The following is a 19,403-nucleotide window of genomic DNA, read 5'->3' as shown; positions in this document are numbered from 1 at the left end:
GAGGACTCGGAACGCTGTGTGTACTGGGATAGAGGAGGTCTTGATTGCCCGGGCACGTGGGGGCCCGGATGCCAGTGCTCTCTGGGATATTGGAGGACCGGGGCGTGATGGTGGTTCTCTGTTGGGTTTGGTTCTTTCTCGCTCTCTTTGAGTTTTCAGCGGCGATTTATGAAGATCAGGTCGGGAAGTTCGACTGGTGAGTCGCTGAGGGGAGAGGGCATCACTCTAGGGCTGGTGCGGTTGTGATGAAGGCGGGTCAACTTAGTATTTCGAAGATTACGTTGTGGAAAGCGGAAAGAACTGGCCGGTGCGGCGCGGGCGATTTCTCCTCCTCAGGTGCTACTGTTGGAGACATTTGCAATACGGGCAGGGCAGCAGCCGTGACACTGGTGATGTCATTGATTTACTGGAAATCCCACCAGTTTGGCTTCCTACAAGGAAAGCTCAAAGCACTTTGGAAAGTCCATTGTGAGGTGGTATGCACTGAATGATCCAATTTTAAAGGTTGTTTTGGAACAGAGAGACACAGAAAGTAGGCATGGAACAACTGCTTCCAGTGACAAGATGCCGTAGATTAGTAAATACACACAGTATGTTATGATAATCTGGAACGGATAGTGAGATACAATTCAGTGGGAGATTTTGAAAATGAGTTAGCAAATTTCGTAAAAAATGCAAGGAAATGGTAATAAATAGTTTTTTTCAAATTAATTAAGACACAGTGGGGCTATTGGCACTCTGAGTTAATGTTGTCAATGTTTCCACTACTCTAAAACACCTGACCAGTATTTTGTCTCTACTGCACTGCTTCTGTTTTAATTAAAGGCGGCGACAGTATGTTGGGAAACCCCGGTTTGCCTATTTTGATACTCCTACACAGAGCGCAAAGAAACTTGTGGTTGTAACAGAGAATAATGTGATTGCTTCTCTCAACTTGAGGACCGGAGAAATCTGTGAGTGATGTGGAACTGACGTTGCTGTGTTTTCTGTTGGATTGCAAAGTGTCAGCTTTTCTTCCAGATTGCAAACTGTCACCTTTTCCAGTGTTGTTTTTCCTTTTGCAGTTTGGCGTCAGGTGGATAAAGAAGGCCCTGAGGGGAACGTGGATCAACTGTTATTTTATGGGCAGGGTGAGTGAGCAAGTTTTTTTTTTCTCTCTCCAAGCACCTGTGAAATCTCTAAGGGATTCATGGGTTCAATTCATACTTGAATTATGACATAAATATTTCATTGTTGTAAACTCATTGAACTTTACACAACCTTGTTACAAGTATCACCATGAATCTAATTTTAGTAGCATGCAGTCTCGACATTCCCAGAGTATTGATTTGCAATTTATTGCAGTCAGTCCCAGATATATTAGAATGAAATTATTGATTTCTGAACTGGGGTAGATAGTGTGGTGGGACATGGAAAAAGCGATAGAGGGAATAAATTCAGAAATACAAGTAGAAAATGAACTGCAAGATTCAAGATTGTGTTTTGTCCTCCTGTACACGAGTGTAAAGGAGAGGAAAATAATTAACTCTGAATCTGATGCAGCATAAAAAACACTATAAGCTTAAAGAACATGCAAAAGCAAAATATCATGATAAAAATAAACATAAAAGCAATCCTGTGAAAAAGCAATTCATATATACAATAGATACATTTAATATCAGAGAAATGTATACAATGTACATCCTGAAATTCTTCGCAAACATCCGCGTAAACAGAGGAGTGCCCCAAAGAACGAATTACTGTTAAATGTTAGAATCCCAAAGCCCCCACCAACTCTCCCCTCCAGCAAAAAGTAACAGCGGCCCCCCCCCCACCCACCGAACACTCAAGTGTGCAGCAAAGCATCAATAAGGACACAGTCTTTGCAGTACCCCAAAGACTACTCATTCACCTGGTAATTTGACATACCACAGGCTCGCTCTCTGTCTCCCTAATAAGGAAAAAAGAGGTGTCCCTGACTGATTTGTATGTAGAGAAAGTTATGTTAGGGGATATGTATGTGGTGGTTGTGGGTGGGTTAATGGGTGGAGGTGTTGATCAGTCTGACGGCTCTGGGAAAGCAACTGTTTTTGAGTCCAGTTACTTGACCACTCTGTTGGGGTTAAAAAAAAAAGGACAGATGTCTTTTTTAGCTTGATTACTCAATACACTATTTATTTCAAATGTGGAGAGAGCTTTCAGTGAATGCTAATTGATTTATTACCATTCCCACAGATGCAGTGACTGTATCAGGAGGAGGGCGATTGTTGCGCTCGTGGGATACGAACATTGGTGGTTTGAACTGGGAATTCCTGCTTGAGATTGGCAGGTGAGATCAACCTGTCCCTGTAGTGTTGACATCCAATGTAACAAAGGAGTGATTCACCTGTAGCAATTCAATTGCATCATTGAGAACAATTGTTTCTTATATTTATTTGTTAATAATATTTCAATCTGTGGGATTGTGGTTATTTGTTGTGTAGTGGATAGTAATGTGATACTAATCATTGTTGTGTGCCATGTATGATGTGGGCAATTATGGTCAATGATCGTGATTGCTCTTGCAAATATGTCTACAGAATGGTTTTCCATTGCCTTCTTTTGGGCAATATCTTTACAAGATGGGTGATCCCAGCCATTATCAATACTCCTTAGAGATTGTCTGCCTGGTGTCAGAGGTTGCATACCCAGGACCTGTGATGTGCACCAGCTGCTCATACAACCATCCACCACCTGATCAAGGGGCTAAACAGATGCTACACCTTGCCCAAGGGTGACCTGCACGCTAGCAGAGGGAAGCAGTGCCTTACACCTCCTTTGGTAAATACGTTATCTCCACCCCACCACCCAAATACCAATAAGGGAGAATACTGACTTGCCAAATTTCTTTTTTGCTCGTCACCCATATCCACCTGAATTAATGGAGGCCCTTTGGCACTGAGCCAACATGTTCTGAGGTAGAGGGAGGAAAACTGGGGGGGGGGGGGAAACGTATTGATGTGGCTTTCCCAGTGTTTCCCATTAATTATATTTGGAGGTTGAATGTGCAAAATGAAATACAGTTTGTTGTATTGGACTGTCTCAGTGTTGCTTAGCCAAGAATGTAAGGAATGTGTAACAATCAAAACTGAATGGAACTCTTGTCAAGGTGAAACTAATAATTTGAAAACAACCAACAACTACTGCAGAATGAGTTGCATGTAACTGAGGGGCATTTATGGTTTAAATAAGATGTTCCTGGTTATCCTTTAATAGGTATTGTTTTAATATTAAGGTAATTAGTTGTTTTACTGGTGAAGGGATTTGGGCTCATCATTGCAGCTTGTCTAATATATTAAAAAATGCTGTTTCAGTTTTCAGGCTGGTTCTGTTATTGGCTCTGTTGAAGGAGTCAAATTCATCGCTATTGTCAAGAAGACATCCATTTCCCTCCACTATCTCTCAAACGGACATCAGAAATGGATTGAAGCTTTACCAGAAAGGTACAGAGATTGCATGTGAAATATTTTAGTGACTTGCTGATTGACCATTCTACTATTGATGTAAACAGAGGTAGGACAATAAAGGAGAGCATTTGGAGAGAAGTATTTATTATTGGAGAGACACGTTGAATGATTAGCATGCTCAAATGCAATTCCTAATAATAGATATTTACCTTGATTTTTGAAAAATAAAATGTGCAGTGCTCTGAGAACAATCCAAAGATGATTCCCAGCTTTCATGGTAAAGTGAGGTATCTGATGTGTAGAAGGGTCTTGGCCCAAAATGTCAACCATTTCCATAGATGCTGCCTGACTTGCTGAGTTCCTTTAGCATTTTCTGTGTGCTGCATCTGATGTGTATTGTTAGGTTGGAAATTGGTGAAAGCTCTTGCTCACAGCAATATGTTGGTAACGTGAAATATTAATTGAATGAAAAAGCTTAGTGAAGACAAAAAAAAAAGTGATACTTCCTCTTTGCCAGTGGTCCCCAACCACCGGGCCGCAAAGCATGTGCTACCGGTCTGCGAGGAAACAATATGATTTGGGAATATAAAACGAAACGAGTCAGCTGCACCTTTCCTCATTCCCTGTCATGCCCACTGTTGAACTTGAATGCATGCAAGGTCATCAGTTGCCTAAACGCAGTGATACCCTCGCGCCAGGGATCACTGGTTGGCTTCGGGTAACCAGCGGCCTCACGCGGCCAGCGCGAAGTGCCGTTGCTACTGGTCTGGAGCGCAGACAGATGGCCGCTGCTTCTAAACCTGTTCAGCACTCTGAATGTTCGTGGGGAACCCGGTGCTAAAATATTTGCCAATGACCTAATTCGGGCTCAGGGTTTCGTAAGTAGCAGAGCAGCTACCTCACTGCGATCTACTGAAAGTTATCCCTCGAGGCAAACTTTTGTCAGCCGATAGATCCAACTGACCTACAAGGGGGGCAGGCACACGCCCTGGCGCACTCCTTTCTCGGTCAGTCACTCGCTCTCTCCGGACTGCAACTGCTGCGGCCCCTGTACGGGGACCTCCAGCCCTTGCCTTGTTCTCTCACTGGTGTGTTGCAATGATTTTATATGTTCATACGAGGAAAATATGCGCTGTGTGTTTAATATCCAAACATTACCTAAAATGTTATGATGCTATTGACTTATAAGTGAGTTATAATTGATTTATCACTATATTCATGCGAGGAAAATATGCACTATGTGTTTAATATTAAATTTGTTAGATAAATGCTTTTAGAAACAAAATTGAGTGTATTAGCCACTTATAAGTGACTTACAGTTGACTTATCACCTATATTCTGGTAGTGATTAACACCTCCACATCCCCCTCCCCGTTGGCCGGTCCGCAAGAATATTGTCAATATTAAACTGGTCCGCGGTTCAAAAAAGGTTGGCGACCCCTGCTCCTTGCTTTGGAAAAATGGCCGTGGAATATTTAATGTCTGTCTGAGAAAGCAGAATGGGACCTTGATTTACTGTGCTATCTGAAAAGTGAAATTTCCAACAGTGTAGCACTCTCCCAGAACTGTGAAGTATGACCCAAAAGGTTTGTGTTAAAGTATCTATAGCAGCAAATAAAAGTGGGGTCTTCTGACTTGGAAATGAAAGTGAGCCACAGCTAACATACAACATATGGAGATTAGCTGAATGGAAGATCAGTCATCAGATGTTCCAAGTGATGTGTCTCGCAGACCCCGCACTTTCAATCTAATGGCTTATTTCAAATGAGCGATGTATATTGCTTTATTTTAGCACTTCTGCTTTGTCTGTTAGCTCTTCAGTCTGATCTCTGTGGTAGGAGTAGCTGCTGTGAGGAATGTAAGTGCCATCATGCTCACTGGGAATTACCACCCCGATGAAGGCTGCAATACTCAGTCCAGCCACCTACACTTGTGAGAATAACAGGATGGCGATGACTGTAGTAGTTGTGCAGTTGACTATACATCTTGTATTAAAATTGAGTGTGTGGTTAAAGACAGGAGGATCTCTTGGTCTATTTGATTGTGTGGTTAAGGATGGCGAGACACCTGAGACCCTTTGTGTGAGTTTACCAAGTATTTCTATTTCCTCCCCAGTGATACTGTCCATTATGAGCTGCTTTACTCGGGAGGAGGTGGTACGCTCTACGTGGTGGGAATGGTTGCTGGCTCTCATCTTGTCATAATTCAGTACGACATTAATGACGGAAAGATCATCCAACAGGTGTGAGTGAGCAGGTTTGAAAATGGGAGTTCAGTGTAAGAGAATGTAATCATTTGCATTGAATTGGAAATTCAGAACTGGTGAGTGTAAAGATCTGTGAGGATGGAGAGGGTAGCCTAAATTTAATGGTATAGGTTGACGGAAGGCTGCCGATGCAATCTATGATACTAATTTGGGTTAATTTCAGATCTGTGATTCACTCCTAATTGAAACTACTGTAGGTCATTGCTCTGGGTGGTTGCTAGAGCATAAAATATAATCGTACATTGTGTACGTTTTCTTCTTTTCCCTCAATTTATTTTTCTCCCCTACTTAGTTGACTCCGTGCAGGAGAAATCATGTATGTCATTATACCCAAGTGGACATTCTTAACATGACTAATTTCATTTTGTACCTCTATTTTCATCATACCATAATCCCAGTCAGAGTTTGTTCCATCCTTCCAAGCACACTGCCTGATTATGCATAAATGAAGGTTGCCCATTTGGGCACTCTGAATTATTGGCTAATAATTAGGTATCCATCCTAATCTCCTCTCTGAGGCAGATTATATGTTCCACCTGCTGGGTCCTTGTGTGTTCAGCCATTGGTCATACCAACAATCTAATTTAATAAACCTGGTACAGAATCCCTCAGCTCTTTTTTACTTTGAGAAGACTTGGACCAGGATTTGATGGATGTTGTGGGTGCAGGTGATATAATTGAATTTGGTATTTTAGTTAACTTCATATATTTGGGTGTATCAAATTGGAGATTACGATTAACCTTTCCAAAGAGATTAGTTAATGGTATATATTTTCTGAATGACAAGTTTCCACTTTCTCTTTGCAGGTGACTGTATCAACTCCTTGGATCCAACGTTTGCGTAATGTTTGTGGACTTGTTGGGACTGGAGTCTTGATATGCATAGACTCTGGATCTCATTCACTCTGGACTTTGCCATTGGAATCTGAACAAGAGTCTGTGCAGGTTGCTTTACAGGTGAGGATTTGGCATTCTGTTGCCAGACTGAGATGGAGATGCTTTAATAAACATTCAGATATCCCCTTGAGCTTTACTAGTTCTCTTGGGTACAGCGAGTATTGGACTTTCTTTTTTATTTATAATTCAATGGAACAATTTTGCTCTCTTTGTCATGATTGTGTTTGCTATTTCCTGAAGAGTGGACATCTTGTCACAGCCCTTCCAAAGTGCGAATGTGATCCATGGAGATGAAGGACATACTTGTCCTCTTCTGTTTGAGGGCGAGTCTGTCCTATATTTATTGTCTCCCCAGTATGACCACCTGCGATGGGAGACTGCCTCTTTCCACATCTGAACAATGACCGAATCCTTGCCAATGTTGTGAACTGTTACTTTCATATATCTTGTCATTAACATGATCCTTCCTACATTCTTTCACAACTGGCTCAGGATTAGTATCATGCGTCTTCTGCATTAAGGTGATCATATGCCCATAGACATTATCTGATAATGATGGGACTTGGCATCTTCCCCTGGCCAGTTGTGGGAGCCCATACCTTTCCACATCTGGTTAGTGTTAGAACTTTGCCCTTCCACAACAGTCCAGTAGTGGGAGCAATCCTCTATTTGCATCTGGTTAGTGCTTTTTCTTGTATACGTTTTATCATGTAGCAAATGCTATTTAATATTTCACTTGCGGAACTAGTAATGTTCTGGTTATATATGTGGAATGCTTTATTACAGATGACCCCCCCCCCCCCCACCCTTCTTTTGGAATTGTTGCATTCTTAAAGAACTTGTGATTTTCTGTAACGTGAGCAGTCTCATCTGCATATGTGTCAAGCATCGGTTGAAAAATAATTTTGTTTTTCACTCAGATTCCTTGAGAGCAAATTTTACTCCATATCTCAGATTTTTGGGTTGTGAATTGTGTAAGGGCAAATTTCCATCACCCAAAGGGCCATCTGTATTTTTTTTTTGCTGCAAAAGATGCTAATTGTTGCTGGGTAAAACTGTATATCAATAATTTCAGTAGAAGTTTTGGAAGAGATGTTGGTGTTCTGATCAGAATTGACCATTACCTTTATTTTTACTCCAATCCTCCCTCTAGTCTCTAGAGCTGGAACTAGCTGAGGAGTTTGAGGGAAGAATTTTAACAATTCAGTCATCACCACTGGTGGCGTCGTCTACTCAATTCTTCCTTCAGTTGTCAGGCACTCACTATGCATTATTACATTTCCATGATGGCGTGGTCAGCCTGCTACGTGACTTTGCACAGGTGAGAATGATAAAAATGTATATGTAGGTAAATGCTGATGTTCTGCCGTAGATACCTGAGACCATGACCCCATGGTCTCTTATTTGGAGAGTATCACTGAGTGACCTCAGTTGGGCTGGATTTGATTTTATTTTTTTAGTAGTACTTTTGAAGGTCGATTGTTATGCTGGAGGAAAGTATGGTTATTGCTTTGGACTTAACACATTGTAGATTACTTCGATCTTAATTGTTCTTTTGCCTATATATCTGTGTATGCTTCAGGGAGAAGGGTTTATCCTTGCTGGGTTGCTTGAATGAAGTTTATTCCAAGAAACTTTAAAAATGTTAATTTGAGGATTGTGAAGGTTAAAGTTCAATTTTTGAGTGTAACTTAAATGTTAGTATACATGTGGATTTTATTGAGATCCATTGACAAAGGCACACGTATTGCCAATCCTAGTTGCTCTTTGAAAGTACTTGTGTTTCTATTTGAATTATTTGAAACTTTTACAGTAACATTGCTTCCAGAATTAGCGGTTGGGAAAGAGTTTTGGGATCCACTAATGATATAGGAGCCCTAATACATTCAAGTTGGATGACACAGAGGTTGGAGGCAATGACGTTCAAGTTTAGTGATGTCTGACTGTACATGTGTTCAACCAAATGAAACAACGTTCCTCCGGACTACGGTGCACCCACAGAAAACATATCACACACAGCACATAAAACAAAATATTGCCACATATAAGTTAATAAAGTATTCAAGATGTATGCATTACTCAGCACAGGTAAACAGTGCAGTAAGCAGCTCGCTGTCCTAGTGACGAGACCTTGGTTGTGGCAGGGTATTCACTAGCTAGTACTTCTATTGACATAGTGTCCTTGGAGAAGTGCTATCACACTTCTTTTTGACTATACACACTACTTGTGCTCCTGGTGATTGGAGACCTGGGAGTGTGGATTTCACGTTGATTAATAGGGGTACCAGTCAGGTTTTCTGGCCATTTTTGGATAACATACTTGTGAACACTCTGTCAAACCCCATCAAACAGGGTGCTGAGTATTCTGTCATCATCTCAATGAGTTACACAGATGTTAGAGAGGGGTTTTAGAGGTTTGAAGGTGAATCACTTGTGCCTACTTCTACAGCCATGGTATGATGTAAACGGTCGAAGATAATCCATCATAATATGGAGTTTTGCAAGTGTGTTAGTGTTGTAGGTTTGGAGGTTAGTGTTCTTGGGCTTGTTTGTGCAATCTGATGTTTCCCACTTTGTAATTCAAAATGGAATGTTATTAAGGTATTTGTAATCTTGTTCTTTCAAGCTTAATCTTATGTTCCTTTTTGTAGGCTCTGCTCGCATCCTTTGCTACAAGTGGTGACAAATTGGTGGCAGCTGTCATGACATCTAGGAACAAAACAGTAAGGAAATCTTTAATCCTAAAGCAAAATTAATACTTTACCTGCTCTGAGGGATATTTAATACTATGCATTTAGCATTTCCTATAACTATAGAGCATTTGCTTTAGAAGTTTTTTGCTGGTATGGTGTAGGGAAGTTTGCTCTCTGCTGCAACTAACCTTCCCCACATTATCCTGGTAAGCATCATGGATAAGCATTGTTCTGCACTGATACTAATCTGTAAGTGCAGTTACAAGATGAGCACTGCAACCTTTCCTGGAGGATAACAAAGTAAGTAAAATGCTGGATCATGACAGATTAGTAGGGTGAGATAATGTGGCTGTACATTGCAGGAACTAAATGAAACACTAAACAACATAAGCAGTAGAAACAAGAGTGGCCATTTGTCTGTTTCCCCGCTCATTAAGACCAGAGCTGATCTGTTACCTCTTGAGTTACTTGCCTACACCAAACCTATCTTCCTGGACTTCTAAAAATCTTATTTCAGTTTTATTACCTGAAAAGTTCTTAATTTTTTCAGGCCTTTTTTTTGGCATTGTAAGGCTTTTCCTTTCATGTAATACGGTTTTAGATAGATAGATAGATACTTTATTCATCCCCATGGGGAAATTCAACATTTTTTCCAATGTCCCATACACTTATTGTAGCAAATCTAATTACATACAATACTTAACTCAGTAAAAATATGATATGCATCTAAAATCACCCTCTCAAAAAGCATTAATAATAGCTTTTAAAAAGTTCTTAAGTAGTTTACTTAAATACATTGAGTCCTAACCCCGGCACTTTAACATATCTTACTCCTGGCGGTTGAATTGTAAAGCCGAATGGCATTGGGGAGTATTGATCTCTTCATCCTGTCTGAGGAGCATTGCATCGATAGCAACCTGTCGCTGAAACTGCTTCTCTGTCTCTGGATGGTGCTATGTAGAGGATGTTCAGGGTTTTCCATAATTGGTTTGTGTGTTCGTGTGCCTTGTCCATCTCTGAATAGTTACTATTAGCCCTTCTGCTACTTCATGCTACTACTTTGCCCTTCTTTCTCTTTAACATTCTCGATTTCCTGGCAGCTGAAGCTGCTTATACCACCCACCCTTCCTAATTTCTTATACAGGCAGTCCACATATTATAACAGGGCCCTGTTCATAGCCTGAACTTTCAGTAAGTCAGAGATGAACAGAAACAGTATGTGGGAAAGAATCCCAGAAACAGTTGTAATGGGAGAGCACGCTGGTGTGGGAGGAGTCTGCTTCACGGACTCAGTGAGTGAGTCTGCTCCACGTTCCCATCTCTGTGCATCTCAACTCATTCCCCGGTTGTTGTGGCCCGGAGTTGGTGGGTGGGGGGAATGGTCTGGGAAGTGAGGAAAGGCACATAGATATATTCTATTCCCACCAGGCAGAAGATGACTAGCCCTACAGAAGGTGGCCAATCAATTCCCATTGTTCCCTCCGGTTTCCCAAGTGCTTGTGTGTATGTATGGGGTGTCTATGTGTTGGGTGTTCTTAACCTGGGGAAGTTCGTGCTTAAATCTTTTATTCTACACTGGCTATATTCTGAATACTATTAATGAAAGAAAAGCTCAAGTTATCCATCAAAATAACTAGATATCTCCGAAAGTTGCTTCTTTGGATCCAATTGAATGTCCATGTAGGCTTGCGAAATCTGCTTTGGGATGTTCATTTTCACAAAGTAAAAATGTGCACACCTTGTCTAAATGTAGATTAGAATCAGAATCATGTTTAATGTCATGGGTATATGTTGTAAAATTTGAGCCCAGTTCCAAAGAGCACGCAACACCCAAGTATTACTGAGTGCACACTGTATTTCTAGTGGTGATTTTTAAATGCAGATTTAAACTCTGGCCCCTCTTGCCTTCTTGTGTGACATCAAATAACCCACAGTGTTATTAAAAGAACAGGATACCTCACCCATTTATATTTGAATTGACTTTATTTCTTACATCCTTCACATGCATGAGGAGTAAAAATATATATGTTGCGTCTCTGTCTAAATGTGCAATCATAGTAATTTATAATAAATAGAACAGTCAATGTAACAGAAGTACACTCAAATCAGTGTGAGTTAATCAGTCTGATGGCCTGGTGGAAGAAGCTGTCCTGGAGCCTTTTGGTCCTGGCTTTTATGCTGCGGTACTGTTTCCTAGATGGTAGCCCGTGGGTCGCTCAAGCAGGGGTTCCCGGTGTAGGAAAGGCAGCACGTAGTGGGTAAATGCCGCCTTTCCGATGTTTGGAAGGGTCAGTCTATCGTATCTGATGTGACTATCAGCTACTTGAACATAAAATGCTAAGAAAATTGTAGAAATTAGTAATATATTGTAGATTTGGAACAGAGCTCGCAACACGGCTGCTGTATGCGGCACCATCTTATACCCATTTGCCCATTTATATTTATCCCGAATTCAACCTTAATTTAGGTTGAACAGTTTTGTGATCTAAAGGCTGTTAGTGTTCAGTGTTGTAAGGGAATACAATCAGCTCATTTTTTTTCTCTCCCCTCCCAATGGGAGAGTGATAATTGATTTAATGGTTTTCATCTTGGAGGCATTTTGGCTGTGGTGATGATAGGCAGAAATATTTCCTTTTGAACTAAGGTATATTGTATTTTGTCTCGCAGGCTTTCAGTGTCAATCTGTATTCTGCAGAGTATGGAAGACGGTTGTTGGACACCACCATGAACTTTAACCTGGATCCAAATTGTGGGCGACCGGAGCAGGTGAGAGTGTGACTGGCTAGGTGCAGGTTGCTGAGAGCAAGGATGGGTGGGGTAATAAGGTGAGATGCTGCTTGTCTAAGGAGGCAAGCAGTTCTAGGTAAGAATGTTGGGAGCTGGGCTCGGTGTTTTGAGAGTTCTGGGCAAAGTGGATGATCTATTGTTGAGATGCATAGGGAAAGATTAATGGGTGTTTGGCCACGTACCTGGGAAACTATCAACTGAGAGCTTCTTTAACTTGTGAATTTAGTAGAACAGAAGATTGGAAGACAGAATATGATGCATCATTTCAGAACTGTTTATATCGATTGTGTTTTTGCATCAATTTAAAAGGATCAAAGAAACAACATATTCAGTGCTCCAGATGCAGCCCCTACATTGGTGGTAAATTGGGGGACCATTTTGTTAGGCACCTCTGCTCCATTCACCAAAAACATTGGCAACTTCCCAGCTGCCAAACATTTAAATTCCAATACCCATTCCCATCCTGACATGTCAATCCATGGCCTCCCTTGTGCCAAGATGAGGCCACCCTTGGGGTGGAAGAGCAATACCTTATATTCCGTTTGGGTAGCCTCCAACCTGATGGCATGAATATAGGTTTTTTTTTCCGGTTTAAAAAAAAATTATCCCTCCCTGTTCCCCATTCTGGCCTCTTGCCTCTTCTCACCTGCCTATCAGCTCCCCTGGGTCCCCTCCTCCTCCTCCTCCTTCTCTTTCTCCTCTCCTATCAGATTCCTTCCTCTCCAGCTCTTTATCTTTCCTACCCACCTGTCATCTTCTAGCTATCCTCCTTCCCCTCCACCTACCTTTTTATTCTGGCATCTTCCCTCTTCCTTTCCAGTCCTGAAGAAGGGTCTTGGCCCAAAACATCGACTGTTTATTCATTTGCATAGATGCTGCTTGACCTGCTGAGTTCCTCCAGCATTTTGTGTGTGTTTCTGTTTCATCTATTATAGAGTCATAGAGCACTACAGGACAGAAACAGGCCATTCGGCTCATCTAGTCTGTACCAAACTAGTTTTGTGCTTAGTCCTAGCTACCTGCACCTGGACCATAACCTTCCACACCCCTTTCATCCATGTACCTATCCAAGCTTCTCTTAAATGTTAGATTTGAACCCACATCTACCACTTCCACTGGTAGCTCGTTCCATACTTGCATCATCCTCTGAGTGAATAAGTTCCGCCTCAGTTTTCTCTTAAATATTTCACCTTTCACCCTCAATCTGTGACCTCTAGTCTCTCTGAGTCTGAGAGGAAAAACCCAGCATGCATTCACCCCTTCTATACTCCTCAAAATTTTGTGTATGTCCCCTCGTTTTCCTATGCTCCAGGAAATAAAGTCTTAACCTATTCAGTGTTTCCCTATAAATCAAGTCTTCCGAGTCTTGGCAATATATGTAATTTTTCTCTGTATTCTTTCAAACTTATTGACATCTTTGATGTAGGTAGGTGACCACATCTGCACACAAGACTCCAAATTTGTATTCATCGACACCTTATACAACATCACATCACAATTCCAGTTTTAATGTCCTAATTTATGAAGGCTGATATGCCAAAAGCTTTCTTTATGATCCTATGTACCCATGATGCCACTTTCGAGGAATTATGGATCTTGATTCAGTGCCCTACCGTTTGCTGTGTAATTCTTACCTTGTAATCAGGAGTTTTATCGATTGTTCTTGCCAAGCCGAATCTCACGTGACCCTCTTTTGCTCTCAGCTCTATATTCAGGCATTCCTGAAGAAAGATGACTCTGTTGGTTATCGTGCTCTAGTGCAGACCTCTGATCATGCATTAATCTTCATCCAGCAACCAGGTTTGTGAAGTGGTTGAGGGAGGTGGGGTGGGGGGGGGGAGGCTGGATGGCTATAGTGATTAGATTGTGCTTGACAGTGTGAAGGTTTTTAAAAAAAAAACTTTACAGAATAAACAGTTTTACTGTCTAATAATAAATTCAAAATGCTTTAAATACTCACATGTCATGTGGCATCTGTAGGGAAAGAACCAGGGTTACTATTTTGTGTGGCTAAGTGGTTAAGGCGTTGGACTAGCGATCTGAAGGCCGTGAGTTTGAGCCCCAGCCGAGGCAGCGTGTTGTGTCCTTGAGCAAGGCACTTAACCACACACTGCTCCAGTCCACCCAGCTGAAAATAGGTACCGGCCAAATGCTGGGGGTTAACCTCACTATAGACTGGCGTCCTATCCGGGGGAGAATCTTGTACTGTCAGTCACTTCACTCCATGGAAACCGGCATAAGCACCGGCCTGGTGAGCCTAAATGGCTCAGGACAGTCTTTAACTTTTTAACTTTAACTTACTATCTTGGGTCAAGGATCTTTTACCTGAACTGGAAAAGTTTAACTACCCCTATGATTGAGGTTGCATATCTACACCCTATACGTCTTCTGACTTTCGATTTTAGTCTTACTATTTTAAGACATCGTCAGTGTCTCAATTACATTTACTACTTTACTGAGCATTGAATTTAAGCTATTCAAGAAAAATAGATGCAGACAAATTAGGTTAGAAAGACAATTGGCCACGGGTGAGAGAATCTCAAAAATGTTCTTTGATCTTTAATCAAGGATTTCTTTGTAAATCCTTAATTCTGACACTGGGATGTAGGGTTCTTACTCTATTATATTGCTGATTACGTAAGTACTACCTGTGTCAGTAATATTGTGCCTCTGAACAGCTTTCCTTTGAAGGTTGATTTGTGCAAGTATTCTTATTTCAAACTCAAGGTAAGCAATCTTGAAAATGTTGGGGAATATTGAGATGCTAGTGGAATCTCTTTCATTTCTGTGTCCCTTGAGTTGAATCATTGATCAAACAATATCTTTGTAAGAAGGTGCTGAAAAAAATTGCAGGTAGGATTGATGATGGAGTTGTTCAGGGTGTGTATGATTGGGTTTTGCTGGAATTTTCAGAATGTAGTAGGACTCTGTCATTCACGGTTTTCACAGGTCGAATTATTTGGACACGGGAAGAAGCATTAGCAGAAGTTGTTAACATGGAGATGGTCGATTTGCCTCTAACAGGAACACAGGCTGAGCTGGAGGGTGAATTTGGAAAGAAAGCAGGTACTGTGGAATGCTCAGCAGCCCAACTGCTATTAACTTAAGAAGAAAGTAAGGCACACTTAAGTCATGTTTTCTATTTAATTTAAATTGTAGAGAAAATTTGGTTTATTCATCATCTGGAACCAATGAATTTGTTTTATCCATTCCAATTAATTCCCACATCCTGGCCGACAGGTGTACCTGGTTGAGTTTGGTAGATACAGATTTCAGAATCTTATCAAATCAAACTAGTGTCTCAAATGTTTACAGTGAGATGGTCAGAATCCTATAGGTCAAGCATCCACTAAACACTATGGCAACCTGCCTTAAGAACATAAGTCAACTGCAAAATTATAGAGGAGAGGCTGGAGTATTACTTAGTATTACAGGTCGATCAGTGAGTTGTACTATTCCAGTATGTTATTAGTGTCCTCGGCTTTGTATCATTCTGACATATATGTGCAGTACTACAGTTAATAGACACTGAATTGTCAGGTATGAGTTAAAATTCCACTGAAAAGTGTGAGGAGTGAAATCTGGTGGTTTTTGGACTGCCTCTGAAATGGCTGAACACTGCTGGAGAGTGGGTGATGAATTCCAATATTTAAGAGTAAATTTAAAGGCATTTTCATTTTATTTTCACTGCAAGGTATTTAATAGGAGTCAAATGAAATAGATGAATACTGACTAGCACATGGAGCTTATAGAACAAATGACCAAAAACTTGGATAGAATTGTCTTAAGAAGCATTTTAAAGAAGGTAGAGAGGCAAAGTTTTCTAGACTAGGACTTTTATAGCTGTAGGACCAGGGTTGTCCAAGATGCTAGAATTGGGTGACTGCAGAGGTATTGGCATTTTGTGACAGAAGCCACTGCAATTGTAGTGAGATTTAAAAATAAATTTGAAAATTGGGCAATGGAAAAGCAAGAAACTGCAGGTGGTGAAAATCTAAGATAAAAATGTGCTGGAAATAGATCGGGGAGGAAAACAAACCAGTTAAAATTTCAGGTCTGAGACCCTTCATCAGAGCTGGAAACACTGATGAAGACTGATTGCCCTGAAATGTGAATGCCTTTTTCCACAGCTGGTAAGTACAGCAGTGATTTGGTTTTGAGAGGGACCTGACTGTATTGTGAGTCCAAAACCATCAGATGAAAATCTTTTGCAGTTACCAGCGCATGTAATTATCAGTAATAAACAGAAGCTGGGATTATTGTTTGGGATGTTAAATAAGTCAGAATTCATTCCATAGTTTCAAATTGTGTGGTAATTCTTTACTCATTTGTAAATGATTGGTGGATGTGAGAGTGGAATTTGAGTGCTCTATTTCTAATTTGCATTCTGTACAATGGCTGTTATGAGCTAAAACTACTTCCTGTGATCAATATAGTGTGAACAAGAGCTTTGCTGGTATGTTAGTAATTTCTGGGCATTGTGTTAGCTGCAATAGAGCAGCACAGGGCAAATAACATATTTCCATTGTTTGCTATGGTACTGCTCGGAATTTATTTCTTTCATTTTACAATTGAATCTATTTCTCACCCTGCTTTTCAGTTTATGGAGAGAGAGCTGGTGTTTGTCACCTTGTTTATTGTTGAAGTAAATGTGAAATCAGAATTAGGTTTAATATCATTGGCATATGTTGTGAAATTTGTTAACTTTGCGGCAGCCATACAATGCAGTACATAATAATAGAGGGAAAAAATGTGAATTACAGTAAGTGTGTGTGTGTGTGTGTGTGTGTGTGTGTGTGTGTGTGTGTGTGTGTGTGTGTGTGTGTATATATAAATAGTTAAATAAGTAGTGAAAAAAATAGAAATTAAAAAAATACTGAGGTAGTAGTGTTGTAGTGTCCTGGGTTTAATGTCCATTCAGCAATCAGATGGCAGAGGAGCAGAAGCTGTCCCTGAATTGCTGAGAGTGTGTCCTCAGGATTCTGTACCTCCTTCCTGATGGTACAATGAAAAGAGTGCATGTCCTGGGTGATGGGTGTCCTTAATGATAGACGCTGCCTTTTTGAGTCATTGCTCCTTGAAGATGTCCTGGATACTACAGAGACTAGTGCCCATGATGGAGCTGACTAGTTTTACAATTCTCTGCAGTTTACTTTGATCCTCTGCAGTAGCCCCCACTCTGCCATACCAGGTGGTGATGCAGCCTGTTAGAATGTTCTCCACAATACATCTGTAGACACTTGCAAGTGTTTTAGGTGACGTACCAAATCTCAAATACCTAATGAAATACTGCTGGTGTTGTGCCATCTTTGTAGCTTCATCAATATGTTGGGTCCAGATTAGGTCCTCAGAATGGTGTTTATCACTGACTGCACAATACTGACACTCTATAATTTATTATTAAAATAAGTTCCCATTGGTTCCAATAATGTACCCTGATTTAAAAACCTCCAATATAACTAATATGCAGTAGAAAGCTGAGAATTGAGCTGCTCAAGTTTTTTCATTATTCTAAATTCACATTCTTCACATAGTTTCCATGAATTGTGGTGCCAGCAGTGGGATGGGTGTATTGCTCGAGCTGGAAAATTTTATGCTGCATGTTCACTTGACTTAAATGCTGCTTTCTTTATTAATGCTGCTGTGGAGCCAGCTGCGCAAGGTAGCATGTTTAATGCATAGATTTGATATTCTGTCATTTATTGGAAGGTGCGACATTCTTTTTTGCATGTCCATGAGGGAGGAAGTTTTTCTTTGCTAATATATTTGCTTCAGGACAGTATTGCGCTTCGAGGTACCAATTCAGTGAGCTGTGAAATATTGTAATTTCCAGCTATGAGATGTACTGGCGCGAATCTGCCTGAGAGGATGTAACCAGTTAGCAGAATAGAGGTGGGAGAATCTGTGGATGCCGTGTATTTGAACTTTTAGAAAGATTTCAATATGATCACAGATATTATTGTGTAGAATTAACGTATGTGGGAATGGAAGTTACTGACATGGACGTATGGATATGTATGAAGTTAACCACTCGGGGCAAAAAAAAATAGGAAGGCAGATTATTGCAAGGACAGTAATAGATTGGGAAAGGAGCTGATGCAGTGAGACACGAATATCTTGGTGCATTGTCAATTGAAGGTAAGCATGCAGGTGCTGTCGATGGTTAAGAAGGAAAATATTATGTTGGTCTTCGTGCTAAGAGGATGTGTGTAAGGGAGCAAGGATGTTGTATAAAGCTATTTTGAGAATAGATCTTGAGTATTCTGTGGAGTTTTAACTCCTCTGAGGACAGATATTTGTACTTTGGAGGAGTGTAGTGAAGGTTCATCACACTGATGCCTGGCATAGCATAACTGAAGATAAATTAGGTTGATGAGACTTGGATTTTCTTGAATAAAGGATAATGAGAAGGTAACTACTAGAATTCAACTTTTAACTGGATGGATCAGGAAAAATATTCCTCAAAATCAGGGTCATATAGGCCTAAGGATAAAGGGGAGGACTGAAAAGAGAGAGTGGTGAATCTGTGGAATTTTCTGTGATTTAAAAAAAATTGAAGCCAAATCATTAAATATATTCAATCTGGACTTGGGTATAGTGCTAATGTAATCAAGAATGAGTTAGGATTTTAAGGCACGAGGGGTTAAAGGGATTTGGGGAGAATGCAGAAATAGGGTACTGAAATTGGATGATCAGCCATGATCATACTGAATGTGGGAGGTGGTTTGAAAGGCTGAATGGCCTAATCCTGCCTCTTATTGCTGTGTCTTTGTGATCAGAGTATCATGAAATCCATGCTGGTTATCTGTTAGCCATTGGGGGAGAGCTCCACATGTATTTACAGATTGAATCTAAATGCAAAAGGCTGCTGGGATATTAACCATAGATGTTAAAACCAATGTTCCAGTGCACATAGGATATTTTGTATATATAAATCTGTTCTCGAACAATTTCTGATTATTTATTTATTATGGCAGATGGTCCCATGGGAATGTTTATGAAGCGACTGTCGTCCCAGCTGATTTTGCTACAAGCATGGAGCTACCAGCTCATCAAGATGTTCTATGATGCACGCAAACCTCGAAATCATTCAAAGAATGAAATAACTATTGAAAACTTGGCCCGAGATGAGTTTAACCTGCAGAAGATGATGGTGATGGTGACAGCATCTGGAAAGGTAACAGTTGCATGGCAAGTTGTCTTCTGCCCATATGATATAGCAGAAGAGATTCCTCTACAGACTGATCACCTCTAGTCCCTCATCCAAGTGGATCTGTGTAATTTAAGTAGTGAATATTGGTTCATGGACAACCTGCCAAAGTGCGAATCAACATA

The 19,403-nt window shown here is 40.6% G+C and overlaps 1 protein-coding gene across 1 annotated transcript in view; it reads left to right on the top strand.

Annotated features, from left to right (window-relative positions):
• The first annotated feature begins 59 nt into the window (after positions 1-59).
• Positions 60-19,403, top strand: part of emc1 (ER membrane protein complex subunit 1) — a 34,479-nt gene continuing 15,135 nt past the window's right edge. Inside the window, exons 1-13 of the mRNA XM_073031944.1 lie at positions 60-196; positions 826-953; positions 1,065-1,130; positions 2,215-2,308; positions 3,333-3,461; positions 5,541-5,667; positions 6,499-6,648; positions 7,742-7,909; positions 9,240-9,311; positions 11,949-12,047; positions 13,772-13,868; positions 15,018-15,134; positions 19,046-19,245. Coding sequence (XP_072888045.1) covers positions 69-196; positions 826-953; positions 1,065-1,130; positions 2,215-2,308; positions 3,333-3,461; positions 5,541-5,667; positions 6,499-6,648; positions 7,742-7,909; positions 9,240-9,311; positions 11,949-12,047; positions 13,772-13,868; positions 15,018-15,134; positions 19,046-19,245 — 1,575 coding nt within the window. The 5' untranslated portion in view covers positions 60-68. The remainder of the gene's footprint in view (positions 197-825; positions 954-1,064; positions 1,131-2,214; positions 2,309-3,332; positions 3,462-5,540; positions 5,668-6,498; positions 6,649-7,741; positions 7,910-9,239; positions 9,312-11,948; positions 12,048-13,771; positions 13,869-15,017; positions 15,135-19,045; positions 19,246-19,403) is intronic.

The sequence above is a fragment of the Hemitrygon akajei genome, chromosome 29 (genome assembly GCF_048418815.1).
Source record: "Hemitrygon akajei chromosome 29, sHemAka1.3, whole genome shotgun sequence".
NCBI lineage: Eukaryota > Metazoa > Chordata > Chondrichthyes > Myliobatiformes > Dasyatidae > Hemitrygon > Hemitrygon akajei.
This window is presented reverse-complemented; position numbering and strand designations above follow the sequence as displayed.